The sequence below is a fragment of the Poromitra crassiceps genome, assembly GCF_964638095.1.
Source record: "Poromitra crassiceps genome assembly, chromosome: 9".
NCBI lineage: Eukaryota > Metazoa > Chordata > Actinopteri > Beryciformes > Melamphaidae > Poromitra > Poromitra crassiceps.
The window spans coordinates 17,194,271-17,211,481 of NC_139630.1; the positions used below are offsets into that span (position 1 = coordinate 17,194,271).

Below are 17,211 nucleotides of genomic sequence, written 5' to 3' on the forward strand. Positions count from 1 at the left end.
GGAGACCCCCGGGAGGCACGGGGAGAACATGCAAACTCCACACAGAAAGGCAATTTTGCCGACCCCACCCGGGCGGTGGGCACTCGAGGACATGCGGTGTGTGGACGGGCACGCATTCCTTCAGCGTTCACCTCGTCCCCAGGTGGGAATCGAACCCACGACCTTCGAGCTGTGAGGCGATAGTGCTAACCACTGCACCACCGTACCTCCCTTGTCCGTGTGATGTTGCCGTAGCTGCTGTGCACACTCTGCTGCTGTGCACACTCACTCACGCAAGCAGCATTAGCGACAGTAGCATCCAGCAGCTCCTTGATAGAAACAGTAGAAACGTAGTAGAAATGGTGTCTACATTAAATCAACACTCAGCCACAAGGAAAAGGTTTCAAGGCTCGTTACTGCATGAAGAAAAGCTGATATTCTGCCTACTGTTCCATCGGCCATCTCGGCTTTGCTCGGGAAGCTAAGCTAATGTGGCTAACGTAGTCTGGGTCTGTGAACGTCAATAGTGCCAAAGTCACCCCCTCTCCCTCTCCATGGGATTGCATCCGCCATTCATTTTTCCATATAGACCTTGCGTAAAATGCTTATAAAAATGGTTTTACTTGGTCAAACCAAGCGATTCAACTATACTTAGAATCAGGGGAGATGATATAACATTTGAATCGCATTCTTTTTCTCTTTTTAGGGGTGGGTGAATTTCGACGAAAAGTCGACTTTGGCCCAGCAAATTTCGAATAGTGTTTTTGCTAGAAATGCCCATCCCTAGTTTCCATACCAGCTAACAGCACAGGGGAGGAGAGGTGTGCATTAGTAGTGACACAGAATAGTTAATTATAGAATAATTACTTACTAATTACTTACTACTTATAATTACTAGTGAAAGGAAGAATCTGTCATCTACTCACCCTCATGTCAGTTGAAACACGGGTGAAGTTCGTCCATATAGACGGTTTCAACTCGACCACAAACATTCTAAATTGCTCCCAGCTTACTTCCTGTTACAGTGTTTGCTAGCACAATAACTGACAGGACATAAGTCAGGTTTCAAACAGTTCCCTAACAACACAATTCCGTGAAAACCGGCTATAACACACAGGGCAGGTTACCAGTACAACTCCAGAGAAAACCATCTATAACACACAGGGCAGGTTACCAGCACAACTCCAGAGAAAACCATCTATAACACACAGGGCAGGTTACCAGCACAACTCCAGAGAAAACCATCTATAACACACAGGGCAGGTTACCAGCACAACTCCAGAGAAAACCGTCTATAACACACAGGGCAGGTTGCCAGCACAACTCCAGAGAAAACCATCTATAACACACAGGGCAGGTTGCCAGCACAACTCCAGAGAAAACCATCTATAACACACAGGGCAGGTTACCAGCTCAACTCCAGAGAAAACCATCTATAACACACAGGGCAGGTTACCAGCACAACTCCAGAGAAAACCATCTATAACACACAGGGCAGGTTACCAGCACAACTCCAGAGAAAACCATCTATAACACACAGGGCAGGTTGCCAGCACAACTCCAGAGAAAACCATCTATAACACACAGGGCAGGTTACCAGCACAACTCCAGAGAAAACTATCTATAACACACAGGGCAGGTTACCAGCACAACTCCAGAGAAAACCATCTATAACACACAGGGCAGGTTACCAGCACAACTCCAGAGAAAACCATCTATAACACACAGGGCAGGTTACCAGCACAACTCCAGAGAAAACTATCTATAACACACAGGGCAGGTTGCCAGCACAACTCCAGAGAAAACCATCTATAACACACAGGGCAGGTTATAACACACAGGGCAGGTTGCCAGCACAACTCAAGGGAAAACCACAGGGACCACAGTGGAAATCAGTTGAACAACTGTCTGTGTTTTTATCCTTGTACTACTTCTTTGTTACATACGATATGTAATATCCTCGTACTAAATAAAAATCAATCAATCAATCAATCAATAAACCAGTCATTGACTCCAGTTGTACTGTACTGAAGTGAATGATGACTGACACTCTCTCCAGTTGTGCCGCAAACCTCTGTGTGTGTGTGAATGGACAAACTTCACCTGGCATTTGCACTAGTGGAGACTGAGGGTAGTTTGGTGTATTTGCACCAGTGCAGAGGGCAGTATGTGCTGCTAGGGCTGTCAAAATTGCCCCAAAATCATGTTCGAATATTCCCTCTAAACAAAACAATCGTTCGAATATATTCAAATACTTTTTTTTTTCTTTCTTTCTTTTTGCATGCGTGGCAAGGCAAACCAATACAACCAGAGAGCTTATATAACTACTTGGTATATTTATTTGAACTTTTTTTTTTCCAAATTTTTTTTTTTTCATATTTATTCATTCAGTACTAATTAGGGATGTCAACGGTTAACCGTTAATCGATTAACCGTCGCTAACGTCGTTGTTCGGTTATTGCTGTCGGTCTATCAGTTAATATTAAAAAAAAAAAAAAAAAAAAAAAAAAAATTTTTTTTTTTTTTTTTTTTTTTTTTGGTCTATTTACTCAATGAGCTCATGCCCAAACAAGGCGTGTCTATTTAGATGCTGAAATGTTAATGCTTTTTGTGTTAGAAATTCTAACACAAAAAGAATTTGTGTTGAAATGTTGATGCTTTTTGTTAATGCTTGTTAATGCTTTTTGTGTTAGAAATTCTAACACAAAAAGCATTAACATTTCAGCATCTAAATAGACACGCCTTGTTTGGGCATGAGTTCATTGAGTAAATAGACACAAAAAAAAAAAAAAAAAAAAAAAAAAAATTTTTTTTTTTTTTTTTTTTATATTAAAAAATTATGAATTAACCGATAGGTTAATCGATTATTAGCGTCGGTTAATCGAAAGTGAAATTAACCGAAAATTGACATCCCTAGTACTAATACAGTAGTAGCCTCCACTTTTGTAATGTTTTTAAATAACGAGGCAAACATGTATGTTTTTATGTTGCCCTCTTGGCCAGTTTTTTTTTACCTGGTTAAATGTAAAACAAAACAAAACACTTTTTTTTAAATAATAATAATACATTTGACTATTAATTTTCATATTTGAATATTTTTTTACATTTTTATATTAGAATATATATTCAAATATAGATTATTCTTTGACAGCCCTAGTATGTGCATCTGCAGCGATGCAGAAGGAGTTAAGTGCCCTAATGCAAGCAAGCAAGAGAGAGACAGAGAGAGAAAGGGAGAGAGGGAGACAGAGAGAGAGAGAGAGAGAATATTAATACATGATGAGATCAGGGAGTGCAGCCTCACACACACAGCGAGTGATAATCAGCTGCTGGTTCCCTCAGAGATCAGCACGTTACACGGCCACCTCACTCCACTCTCAAAAGCCACTTCAGGGAGCTAAGCCTGGCCCTCGTCTGTCTACCTGAATGCTATCTGGGCAACAAGTGTCCAGCCTCAGCCCACGTCCAGTGGGATAATGAGACCCTGCATCCTCTATGCATCAGCAGTAATGAGGCTGGTAGGTGGTCTTCTACATCAACTACACACAGCCTCTGTCCTGTCCTTGCCCCAGTGCCGTCTGAACAACAGGAAAAAGTAGAGTAGAACAATGCACCTTGTGTTATCTTTTGTACTTCTTGCACTGAAAAAGATATATTGAAAGATAGATATTTGCGTTTTATGAAATATACCTGATGAGTTTTATAGGGTGGACTTAATTCAACAGTAGACTTTCCTTGGCTTAAAGACAATGCCATAGCTGAATATTGCTCTTTTTATACCATTAAAACATGTTTCACATTGCATCCTGTTATCTTATCTGGACATAGGTGATAATGAGAGATAAAGTGTGTGAGCGCCCATGCAAGCATTGGTTATACAGTACATGTAGGTTTTAGTCTGCTATGGCAGTGATTATACAGTATATGTAGGTTTTAGTCTACTATGGCAGTGATATTAGAGCTGGGTATTGGTTCAAATTTCAAGAATCGATTCGATTCCGATTCACAAGGTTGCGAATCGATTAATTTCGATTCGATTCGATTCGATTCGATTCGATTCCGATTCGATCAATTTTCAATATTGATTTGGTTAGTGATACCAAAACGTGGTTTTTGAGCTGTACCCTGAATTACATGACTGTCCAGTTATGTAACACAGGGGTTTCCAACCAGCCAAGTAGATACAGTACATGGGGAAAAAAAGTTGCAGACCTGTTGTCAATTTTAATGGTTTTAGTTACACATATATTTACCGTAAATTCCGGACTATAAGCCGCGGCTTTTTTCCCGTTTTTTGGCCCCTGCGGCTTATATAACGGTGCGTCTTATCTATGGATTTTTTCAGAAAAAAAAAAAAAAAAAAAAAAAATCTCTCTTTTTTAGCACTCTTTCTAACTATAAATCCACTTCTGTTTTAATTTCCTCTCTTGCCCTCTTTTCACCACACCGCGGACACTGTGTGCACTGTAAAAATAAACAACGGTGGTGTTGTGTTATGTTGTTTTGTTGAAATGTTGTAATACGGTAAATGGGAGCTTCCTCAAACAGCCATCTCTTCCCGACAATCCCCTCTGTGCGTGACCACTTACATATGGTAATTACGGTAAGCAAACGGCCACTCGGGCAACAACTCCCTCCCCCGACTACCAGGAGAAAATCACAAACTTCGGCGAATTCACACAAAGGAAGATCAAGGAATATTCACAACAAGACGAGCAGTAGAAGCAACACTCTCACTTACCATGGGGAAGGTACGCAGAAATTCACACGAGGCAGCTTTCAAGTTGAAAGCAGTCAATCTCGCATTAAAAGAGAGCAGCCGCCGATCAAACAGAGCAGCCGCGCGTAACCTGGGCAAAAGGGACTGTCCGTCCGGGGGAGAACTACTGAACAACTCCCTCCCGACTATCAGGAGAAAATCACAAACTTCGGCGAATTCACACAAAGGAAGATCACGGAATATTATAGGAGTGTGAAAACATCCACAATTACCAACGGGTTCCAAAACGCTGGACTGCTGCGGGATGAAGAGGATGACGCCACGGGGACTGCCCCCTAGTCCGATACCTCACGAGTCCGATACCTCACGAGTCCGACACCTCATGGTTTTGGGTTAGGGTCTGGGGGAGGTTAGGTTTAGGCGTGGGGGTGGGAGAGGTTAGGTTTTGGGTTAGGGTCTGGGGGATGTTAGGTTTAGGCGTGGGGGTGGGAGAGGTTAGGTTTTGGGTTAGGGTCTGGGGGAAGTTAGCCTCTTTTTTCGGACTCGTGAGGTGTCGGACTCGTGAGGTATCGGACTCGTGCCATGGCACCTGAAGGAGAGAGGAGAGTGGTTGACGAAGCCACCCTGAACCTGTTCGTTTCCGACACTGAAGATGAGGACTTTGGTGGTTTCAGTACGCAGGAAGAAGAGGAAGACGAGGATTAGTGACTTGACTTCTCTGGTTACAGGTTTGCTGCACATATACGGTAGCCTATTGTTGTGTGATTTTGTCTGGGGATTAGTGACCTGACTTTTGTTTTGTTTTGTTGAAATGTTAATAAATGGGAGCTTCCCCAAACAGCGATCTCTTTCCCGACATTCCTCTCTGTGCACGAACCCTTTCATATGGTAATTAAACATCAAAACACCCGCGGCTTATAGTCCGGTGCGGCTTATAGAAGAAAAAAATAGTCAATTTTGGTCCCGCGGCTTATACACCGGTGCGTCTTATAGTCCGGAATTTACGGTACTCACCACGTGGTGACAAAGGGTAAATAACAGCCTTTTCATCTGTCAATAAAGACACTTTCACAATTATGCACAGTGATTTGATTTCAGCCTATATAATTTCTAAAAGTAGATATTAATAATGATCAAACATTTCCATTCATGTAGCCTACAGTATTTATGTTTTTGTTTCAACTACAAACATAATTAAACGTCAACTTGAAACTATGTTTCAACTACCACACACAGCACAATATTTTAGCCTGTTTAGTAAAAAAAAAAAAAAAAAATTAATTAAAAAAAAAATCGATCTCTGGACATATGAATCGATAATCGAGGATTAAAATGAAAATCGATTAAAAATCGGAGAATCGATTTTTTGAACCCAGCCCTAAGTGATATACAGTACATGTAGGTTTTAGTCTGCTATGGCAGTGATATACAGTACATGTAGGTTTTAGTCTGCTATGGCAGTGATTACACAGTACATGTAGGTTTTAGTCTGCTATGGCAGCAGTGGCGCCTGATGCGCCTCCTCCGGTGCCCTGTGGTTGGGTATGTGAGCGTGCACGCATGCGTGCATAGTTACATCTGTGTTTGCATGTATGCATGCATAGTTCCATGTGTGTGTTTGCATGCATAATAAGTTACATGTGTGTTTGCATGCATAGTTCCATGTGTGTGTTTGCATGCATGCATAGTTACATGTGTGTTTGCATGCATTGTTGCATGCATGCATAGATACATGCGTGTGTTTGCATGCAAAGTTGCGTGTGTTTGCATGCATGCATAGATACATGTGTGTGTTTGCATGCATAGTTGTGTGTGTTTGCATGCATGCATAGATACATGCGTGTGTTTGCATGCATGCGTGTTTGCATGCATAGTTGCATGTGTGTTTGCATGCATGCATAGATACATGCATGTGTTTGCATGCATAGTTGCATGTGTGTTTGCATGCATGCATACATGCGTGTGTTTGCATGCATAGTTGCATGTGTGTTTGCATGCATGCATAGATACATGCGTGTGTTTGCATGCATAGTTGCATGTGTGTTTGCATGCATGCATAGATACATGCATGTGTGTGCATGCATAGTTGCATGTGTGTTTGCATGCATGCATAGATACATGCGTGTGTTTAAATGCATAGTTGCATGCATGTTTGCAGGCATGCATAGATACATGCGTGTGTTTGCATGCATAGTTGCATGTGTGTTTGCATGCATGCATAGATACATGCGTGTGTTTGCATGCATAGTTGCATGTGTGTTTGCAGGCATGCATAGATACATGCGTGTGTTTGCATGCATAGTTGCATGTGTGTTTGCATGCATGCATAGATACATGCGTGTGTTTGCATGCATAGTTGCATGCATGTTTGCAGGCATGCATAGATACATGTGTGTGTTTGCATGCATAGTTGCATGTGTGTTTGCATGCATGCATAGATACATGCGTGTGTTTGCATGCATAGTTGCATGCATGTTTGCAGGCATGCATAGATACATGCGTGTGGTTGCATGCATAGTTGCATGTGTGTTTGCATGCATGCATAGATACATGCGTGTGTTTGCATGCATAGTTGCATGTGTGTTTGCATGCATGCATAGATACATGCGTGTGTTTGCATGCATAGTTGCATGCATGTTTGCAGGCATGCATAGATACATGTGTGTGTTTGCATGCAGAGTTACACGTGTGTTTGCATGCATGCATAGTTGTTACACATGTTTTTGCATGCATAGTTACATGTGTGTGTTTGCATGCATGCATAGTTAGGTGTGTTTGCATGCATGCATAGTTACACGTGTGTGTTTGCATGCATGCATAGTTAGGTGTGTTTGCATGCATGCATAGTTACACGTGTGTTTGCATGCATGCATAGTTACATGTGTGTTTGCATGCATGCATAGTTACATGTGTGTTTGCATGCATGCATAGTTACACATGTGTGTGTTTGCATGCATGCATAGTGTGTGTTTGCATGCATGCATAGTTACACATGTGTGTGTTTGCATGCATGCATAGTTACGTGTGTGTTTGCATGCATGCATAGTTACGTGTGTGTTTGCATGCATGCATAGTTACACGTGTGTGTTTGCATGCATGCATAGTTACACATGTGTGTGTGTGTGTGTGTGGCATGCTTGCACATTGTTACATGTGTGTGTTTGCATGCATGCATAGTTACATGTGTGTTTGCATGCATGCATAGTTACACATGTGTGTGTTTGTATGCATGCATAGTTACGTGTGTGTTTGCATGCATGCATAGTTACACGTGTGTGTTTGCATGCATGCATAGTTACGTGTGTGTTTGCATGCATGCATAGTTACGTGTGTGTTTGCATGCATGCATAGTTACACGTGTGTGTGTGTGTGTGTGTGTGTGTGTGTGTGTGTGTGTGTGTGTGTGGCATGCTTGCACATTGTTACATGTGTGTGTTTGCATGCATGCATAGTTACACGTGTGTGTGTGTGTGTGTGTGTGTGTGTGTGTGTGTGTGTGTGTGTGTGTGGCATGCTTGCACATTGTTACATGTGTGTGTTTGCATGCATGCAAACGTCTGATGTGTTTTTACTCTGCACAGCAGCCAGCCACATAAAGATCCAAAACCAACGGTTGAATTTATGCTTCTTCTTCTGTGGTGTTTTATGGCAGTTGGCATCCTTTATGTTGCATTACCGCCTCCACCGATATTTTGATGAATACACAACTCACACAAACAAATTCACCAGTGTTAATAAAGGTTGACAACACTAGAGTAGTGTTGATTTTTACATTCTCGAAGTCAAATTAACACTGATGATTGTGCCAAGTACATAATGAGGATATTGGTGGCAGTTACACCTATGTGCCTCCAGTATTTGTTTTATTTGTTATTTTGCATAGCATTGCTGCAGCATGCTGTATACTAGGGGTTTCACCGTGTACACGGATAACCGGATACTAATTCATATCACTTTAGAAAAATCAATAACGGATAGGGCTGGGTATCGCCACTGACTTCCCGATACGATACGATTCCAATACACAAGGTTCCAAGTCGATACGATTTCCGATACGATACGATATCGATATTTTAGTTACACTACCAGTTTTGCTTTGATAATGGAAGAGATTCTCAAAGAACTAATGCTGTAAATTGTAGAAGGAACCCTCTAACCTGGTGCATTATTAAAAAATATTAATATTTACATTAAGAATTGACCATAAAGCAAACATAAATAAACATCAACTTGAAACTATGTTTCAACTACCACACACAGCCTATAATATTATAGCCTATGTTTATTTAAAGCAGCTACGAGCAACTTTTTTGATTGTTATTAAACAGTATAAATTTAATATCAATGCATCACATCTTACCTCTAATAGTAGACGAGACCAACGCAGAGTAGTCTCGCTTGAAGCCCGAGTGAATCGGCCAGTGTTAGTCTGTCTGTGGCCAGGGCAGATCAGGAAGTGAAATGAAACGGTTTGCGGCAGCCACTTCGGCCATAACCACAAAATAACTTCCAAAAACCTGTTAGAATATAACGAGAGATGTTCGCGAGAGTATGCGTGGCGTTCACATTGTTTATGCTATGTTTCTAGGCAGCGCGAACGGGTGAAGGCAGGCAGCTGCGTTTCACTTCCGGGTTTCACTTCCGCGTTTATCCGGTCCGGCGGTAAGGAGAGAGAGAGAGAGAGCCCCCTGTTGACGCGAGTTTAGACAAACACAGACTTAATAATCATCTAAGGGAGCAATCTCAGATACACACGGCTTTGATCTCAGCTACTATTATAGGTAAGATGTGATGCATCAATATTGTAATTATACTGTTTAATAACAATCGAAAAAGTTGCTCGTAGCTGCTTTAAAAAAATCGATCTCTGGACATATGAATCGATATCAAAGGATTCAAATAAAAATCGATTCAAAATCGGAGAATCGATTTTTTTTTTAACCCAGCCCTACTGAGGAATGAACACAGAGCTTATCAAACTATTTCTGTAAGTCGATTCTCATCTCTATACATTTATTTAGGAGACAAATGTGTTCATTTATTTACTTTCAGTACCTAGAAAAGTGCTATACAAATCAATTGCATTATTATTATTATTATTATTAATAAGCCCACCCACAGGAGGAAACCTTTATAAATTGAAGGCAGAGGCATGTGTAAGGCAAACACCAGGGGTTAGACTCTGTGCAGCCTGCAAAGAAGCATCTTCTTTGCACCAGAGATATCCAGTATGTGTGACACTGAAAAGGAATGGTGATGGATGGGTGATGAATGTGTGAAGGGACAGGGAAGGGAAAAGAGTGTCCTTTGTGTACTTACAGTGTTCTTCTGGCAAATGATATCCTGGAAGAAGAGAGAAGAAAATGCTTTTAGAGAGAGTTCAAGAGGATCGCTACTATCTCCTGGGAGGGGGGCATATTGTTTTGGACACTGTATTGTTGAATAAAACAATACAAGACAATACAATACAATTCATATAATACAATACATATGACCTCCAGCACAGTTCAATACATACAGTAGCACCTGAGACAGTACCATATTACTAACATGAAAACTTTACCCTCATAAGAACTACCGGTACTCCAAAATGTTTACGTTTGGCACCTCACCTCACCTCTGTGTGTCTGGTAGATGCATCGCTCTGTCAGGTGCACATGCTAACGCTTCAGCATACAGTATGTATGTGCAGCAAATCTGATATTATATCATTACATACGTATTACATGACATTATTGACATTATATCCAGTGCATGAAGTAGATTCACCTTTTATTGATCCTAAATTGGTATTTATTCGGTGGGTTGACTGGGGGGGTGACTCAATCTTCCTCATTAGTGAGGTTCATTATGAGATGAAAAACATGACCTGTCTTGCTTACAGCTGATGCAAGATCATCTCATTTACTCACTTGTGGATCAGCTAATGGCCACTGATTAATTAACACGTTTATGCTAAAGAGTTAGCATGCTGCCTGGACAGAGCTATGTGGAGACAGAGATGATGTTGGTGCCCATCCTCTTGTCACATATTGGTTATAGGCTGAAGATATACACCACACAACTTTTAAAATCAACAATAAACAGATTAGGCTGGGTGTGTACTGTGTACAGTGTACACTAACCGACCGGTTGTGGTTTCTGCAGATTTTTTTTTTATGACGACTAAAAAAACTGGCGATCACACACTTAACGACTACGAACTACGCCAGATGGATCACAAACTACTCGACTTGTCACAGAAACTGAACGCAGCAAACATGAAAACACGAGCTCTAGAGGTGCACTACGAGATGCTGGTAGCACAGTAAACATAGGCGTACCACATTTGAGTATTAAGATAAGATAAGATAAGATATTACTTTATTGTCAGTTATGCATTTGAGTTCATAACTAGTCGACAGTACCTGCCTGCATCCAGATTGCACTTGTAAAAATCAAACACTTTTGGTATAATTGTGGCACAGACTCACGTCGGGAGGCAAAAGAGTCTGTTCTCCTCACACACACATAGAATTTATGTGCCAACTGGCCACACCCACTCGCCCAAAATCTGCTGACTAGTGCAGTCAGACCAGGACAGACTTGGCCCAATATCCTGGCTCAAATCAGGGCAGCAGTTGTCTAGACTATGCACAGCTTAAGGAGATCAATGGGTCAAACTCCTGTTTTTAGATTACAGTTACATGGTCGGGTGTTGTGATGCTGTCAAGACCTTTATCCAGACATCCAGACTGACATCCCAGAAGTCTTATGAACTGTAAATAAATGTTACAGATTGAGCCTCTGATACTGTAATTCATTTATTACATAGCAAACAGCAGTCTGCTAGTCTTAGAATAAAGGCCAGTGAAAAGACGCATATATAACTGGCAGGCAGGGTCCTCAAGTACTCAATAGTCTCTTTAGTCTTGGTTTATTTTTAAAAAGAGCTATTTAAAAAAAGAGACTCATAAAGCTAAACCAGCATGGAGTGGAGCAGCCTGATAGAGATCTGAGGAAACCAGCGTAGAAAAGTGCTCTTTTACAGCCGGGTGGGGAGGAGACGGCACTAGAGCCGACCACAGCAAGGGGAAAACACCCCCTAGGTACACTTTCTCTGTGCATTATAGCATGGGAGACTGCCATCTTTAAAGTTACTGTGTGCATTATAGCAGGAGAGAATGCCATCTTTAAAGTTACTGTGTGCATTATAGCAGGAGAGACTGCTATCTTTAAAGTTACTGTGTGCATTATAGCAGGAGAGAATGCCATCTTTAAAGTTACTGTGTGCATTATAGCAGGAGAGACTGCTATCTTTAAAGTTACTGTGTGCATTATAGCAGGAGAGACTGCTATCTTTAAAGTTACTGTGTGCATTATAGCAGGAGAGACTGCCATCTTTAAAGTTACTGTGTGCATTATAGCAGGAGAGACTGCTATCTTTAAAGTTACTGTGTGCATTATAGCAGGAGAGACTGCTATCTTTAAAGTTACTGTGTGCATTATAGCAGGAGAGACTGCCATCTTTAAAGTTACTGTGTGCATTATAGCAGGAGAGACTGCTATCTTTAAAGTTACTGTGTGCATTATAGCAGGAGAGAATGCTATCTTTAAAGCTACTGTGTGCATTATAGCAGGAGAGACTGCCATCTTTAAAGTTACTGTGTGCATTATAGCAGGAGAGAATGCTATCTTTAAAGTTACTGTGTGCATTATAGCAGGAGAGAATGCTATCTTTAAAGTTACTGTGTGCATTATAGCAGGAGAGAATGCTATCTTTAAAGTTACTGTGTGCATTATAGCAGGAGAGAATGCTATCTTTAAAGTTACTGTGTGCATTATAGCAGGAGAGAATGCTATCTTTAAAGTTACTGTGTGCATTATAGCAGGAGAGACTGCCATCTTTAAAGTTACTGTGTGCATTATAGCAGGAGAGACTGCTATCTTTAAAGTTACTGTGTGCATTATAGCAGGAGAGAATGCTATCTTTAAAGCTACTGTGTGCATTATAGCAGGAGAGACTGCCATCTTTAAAGTTAGTGTGCATTATAGCAGGAGATAATGCTATCTTTAAAGTTACTGTGTGCATTATAGCAGGAGAGAATGCTATCTTTAAAGTTACTGTGTGCATTATAGCAGGAGAGACTGCTATCTGTAAAGCTACTGTGCATTATAGCAGGAGAGAATGCTATCTTTAAAGTTACTGTGCATTATAGCAGGAGAGACTGTCATCTTTAAAGTTACTGTGTGCATTATAGCAGGAGAGACTGCTATCTTTAAAGTTACTGTGTGCATTATAGCAGGAGAGACTGCCATCTTTAAAGTTACTGTGTGCATTATAGCAGGAGAGACTGCTATCTTTAAAGTTACTGTGTGCATTATAGCAGGAGAGACTGCCATCTTTAAAGTTACTGTGTGCATTATAGCAGGAGAGAATGCTATCTTTAAAGTTACTGTGTGCATTATAGCAGGAGAGACTGCCATCTTTAAAGTTACTGTGTGCATTATAGCAGGAGAGACTGCTATCTTTAAAGTTACTGTGTGCATTATAGCAGGAGAGACTGCCATCTTTAAAGTTACTGTGTGCATTATAGCAGGAGAGACTGCTATCTTTAAAGTTACTGTGTACATTATAGCAGGAGAGAATGCTATCTTTAAAGTTACTGTGTGCATTATAACAGGAGAGACTGCCATCTTTAAAGTTACTGTGTGCATTATAGCAGGAGAGACTGCTATCTTTAAAGCTACTGTGTGCATTATAGCAGGAGAGAATGCTATCTTTAAAGTTACTGTGTACATTATAGCAGGAGAGACTGCTATCTTTAAAGTGACTGTGTGCATTATAGCAGGAGAGACTGCTATCTTTAAAGTGACTGTGTGCATTATAGCAGGGGAGACTGCTATCTTTAAAGTTACTGTGCATTATAGCAGGAGAGACTCCTATCTTTAAAGTTACTGTGTGCATTATAGCAGGAGAGACTGCTATCTTTAAAGTTACTGTGTGCATTATAGCAGGGGAGACTGCTATCTTTAAAGTTACTGTGTGCATTATAGCAGGAGAGACTGTCATCTTTAAAGTTACTGTGTGCATTATAGCAGGGGAGACTGCTATCTTTAAAGTTACTGTGTGCATTATAGCAGGAGAGACTGCTATCTTTAAAGTTACTGTGCATTATAGCAGGAGAGACTGTCATCTTTAAAGTTACTGTGTGCATTATAGCAGGGCAGACTGCTATCTTTAAAGTTACTGTGTGCATTATAGCAGGAGAGAATGCTATCTTTAAAGTTACTGTGCATTATAGCAGGAGAGAATGCTATCTTTAAAGTTACTGTGCATTATAGCAGGAGAGACTGCTATCTTTAAAGTTACTGTGCATTATAGCAGGAGAGAATGCTATCTTTAAAGTTACTGTGTGCATTATAGCAGGAGAGACTGTCATCTTTAAAGTTACTGTGTGCATTATAGCAGGAGAGAATGCTATCTTTAAAGTTACTGTGTGCATTATAGCAGGAGAGACTGCCATCTTTAAAGTTACTGTGTGCATTATAGCAGGAGAGACTGCCATCTTTAAAGTTACTGTGTGCATTATAGCAGGAGAGAATGCTATCTTTAAAGTTACTGTGCATTATAGCAGGAGAGAATGCTATCTTTAAAGTTACTGTGTGCATTATAGCAGGAGAGAATGCTATCTTTAAAGTTACTGTGCATTATAGCAGGGGAGACTGCTATCTTTAAAGTTACTGTGCATTATAGCAGGAGAGACTGTCATCTTTAAAGTTACTGTGTGCATTATAGCAGGGCAGACTGCTATCTTTAAAGTTACTGTGTGCATTATAGCAGGAGAGAATGCTATCTTTAAAGTTACTGTGTGCATTATAGCAGGAGAGACTGCTATCTTTAAAGTTACTGTGTGCATTATAGCAGGAGAGACTGCCATCTTTAAAGTTACTGTGTGCATTATAGCAGGAGAGACTGCCATCTTTAAAGTTACTGTGTACATTATAGCAGGAGAGAATGCTATCTTTAAAGTTACTGTGCATTATAGCAGGAGAGACTGGCATCTTTAAAGTTACTGTGTGCATTATAGCAGGAGAGAATGCTATCTTTAAAGCTACTGTGTGCATTATAGCAGGAGAGACTGCCATCTTTAAAGTTACTGTGTGCATTATAGCAGGAGAGAATGCTATCTTTAAAGTTACTGTGTGCATTATAGCAGGAGAGACTGCCATCTTTAAAGTTACTGTGTGCATTATAGCAGGAGAGACTGCTATCTTTAAAGTTACTGTGTGCATTATAGCAGGAGAGACTGCTATCTTTAAAGTTACTGTGTGCATTATAGCAGGAGAGACTGCCATCTTTAAAGCTACTGTGTGCATTATAGCAGGAGAGACTGCCATCTTTAAAGTTACTGTGTACATTATAGCAGGAGAGAATGCTATCTTTAAAGTTACTGTGTGCATTATAGCAGGGGAGACTGGCATCTTTAAAGTTACTGTGTGCATTATAGCAGGAGAGACTGCTATCTTTAAAGTTACTGTGTGCATTATAGCAGGAGAGACTGCCATCTTTAAAGTTACTGTGTGCATTATAGCAGGAGAGACTGCCATCTTTAAAGTTACTGTGTGCATTATAGCAGGAGAGACTGCCATCTTTAAAGTTACTGTGTGCATTATAGCAGGAGAGAATGCTATCTTTAAAGCTACTGTGTGCATTATAGCAGGAGAGAATGCTATCTTTAAAGCTACGTTCACAGCTTGGGTGGGAAAAACAGAGGCGAGAATGTGACTAGGAGACTGCCTGGGGAATGTGACTAGGAGACTGCCTGGGGAATGTGACTAGGAGACTGCCTGGGGATTGCACTGTCGCCATAAGACTCCTCTCACTAGACAAACTACTTAGAAGAAAGGCCTCAGTGTTGCTCCACTCAGAGACGCCCACAGACGGGATTGTTAAACGTGTTCGGCTCCGGGCCTCAAATAGTGTGAGTGTAGCCCCGTCGTCAGACCCAGGCGCTACAAAGACCAGTGTTGGGGGTAACTCATTACAAAAGTAACAAATTACATGTAATATATTACTTTTAGCAGTAACTCAATAATAGAACTTATTACTTATAGGATTTCAGTGATATTATACCAGTTACTTTGTCAAGTAACTCAAGTTACAAATTGAGTAAAAAAAAACATATTTAAATAAAGATACAATCATTTCCTAATCAAACTGTTTTTATGCAAATAACCACTATAGATGACAATAACAAAGGAAAAGAATAACACTTAGAATTTTGGATTGTTTACACCGACTTCAATGTGGTTGACATTATTTTTCGGGGTGGTTCCAGGGCAGCGATGTCCTTCTGCTGCTGCTGTTGTTTTGGTGAAAGTAATGAAAAAGTAGTGTAATAAGTAATGAGTTACTCTACACAGACAGTAATATTGTAAAGTAACGTATTACTTTCAAATGAAAGTAACTAGTAATATGTAGTATATTACATTTTGGAAAGTAACTTGCCCAACACTGCAAGAGAGACACATTCAAGTCATCTGCTGACACAGCCCAAACCTGTCTGTGAGCCATCTTCACTTCCAGACCATTAGCTAAAGTAAGTCAAGATTCATGATTTAACACAGGAGTGATTCAGCCTCTAACGGCTTCACTGTTAAACACCCGGTGTCTGTTAGGTGTTTCCTGTGTTAAACACCCGGTGTCTGTTAGGGCTTTCACACCGGCAGGGCTCCGTGCCGGTTCCGGTTCCAGAACCCTAATCTGAACTGGCCGGCGCGTTCAGACCGAAAAAATAATTGGTTGGGAACCTGAAAAGTTGGTTCTCAGCGGAACCAAAAAATAGTTGGTTTTCCTTGGGAACCGTGACATCATCAGTGGGCGTGTCTCATTCTAGGCTGTGAAAACGAGCAGGAAGGAGAAGAAGGCAGTGACAACATGGAGAAAAATAATTTGCAGTGGTCTCCTGAGGAAACCAAATGTTTCGTGGCGATTTGGGCATCTGCCGAATCTCAAGAAGAGCTAGAAAGCAGTACAAGTCATATGCCGAACTTGCAGAAGAGAGGGCCAAGGCTGGGTTCCCTCGAACGCCAGACCAAATAATTAATAAACTTAAAAAAATAAAAAATAAACTGAAGGACTACCGAATAATGTCATCCCACTTTGGTTCCCCTTAAACTGGTGTGAACACGGGCTGGTTCGCCAGAAAGCACCAAGGTTCTGAGACTCCAGAACGGAGCCAGAGCCAGAAGCAGAACCATGTCTGTCTGAAAGCGCTATGTTAGGTGTTTCCTGTGTTAAACTCCCGGTGTCTGTTAGGTGTTTCCTAGGGGGGAAACCAGGTAAAGATGCACTCTGTGTGTCTTTGTTTTAATAAACAGAAGAAGAGCTGGGTAGTAACATGAGCAGTGATAGCAACTAGGGCTGTTGAAACGAATTTTGCTATTCTAATATAATTCGATTTGCATAAATATTAATACAACTCGATTATAAAAAATATATATATGTATATATATCTTTTTGTTTTTAT

At 40.7% G+C, this 17,211-nt stretch overlaps 1 protein-coding gene across 2 annotated transcripts in view; it reads right to left on the reverse strand.

Annotated features, from left to right (window-relative positions):
* The window catches only part of map3k5 (mitogen-activated protein kinase kinase kinase 5), a 180,314-nt gene that overhangs the window by 110,012 nt on the left and 53,091 nt on the right, over window positions 1-17,211 (reverse strand). For both annotated transcript variants that reach the window (XM_083643352.1, XM_083643351.1), the window contains exon 4: window positions 10,019-10,042. In XM_083643352.1, coding sequence (XP_083499478.1) covers window positions 10,019-10,042 — 24 coding nt within the window. The remainder of the gene's footprint in view (window positions 1-10,018; window positions 10,043-17,211) is intronic.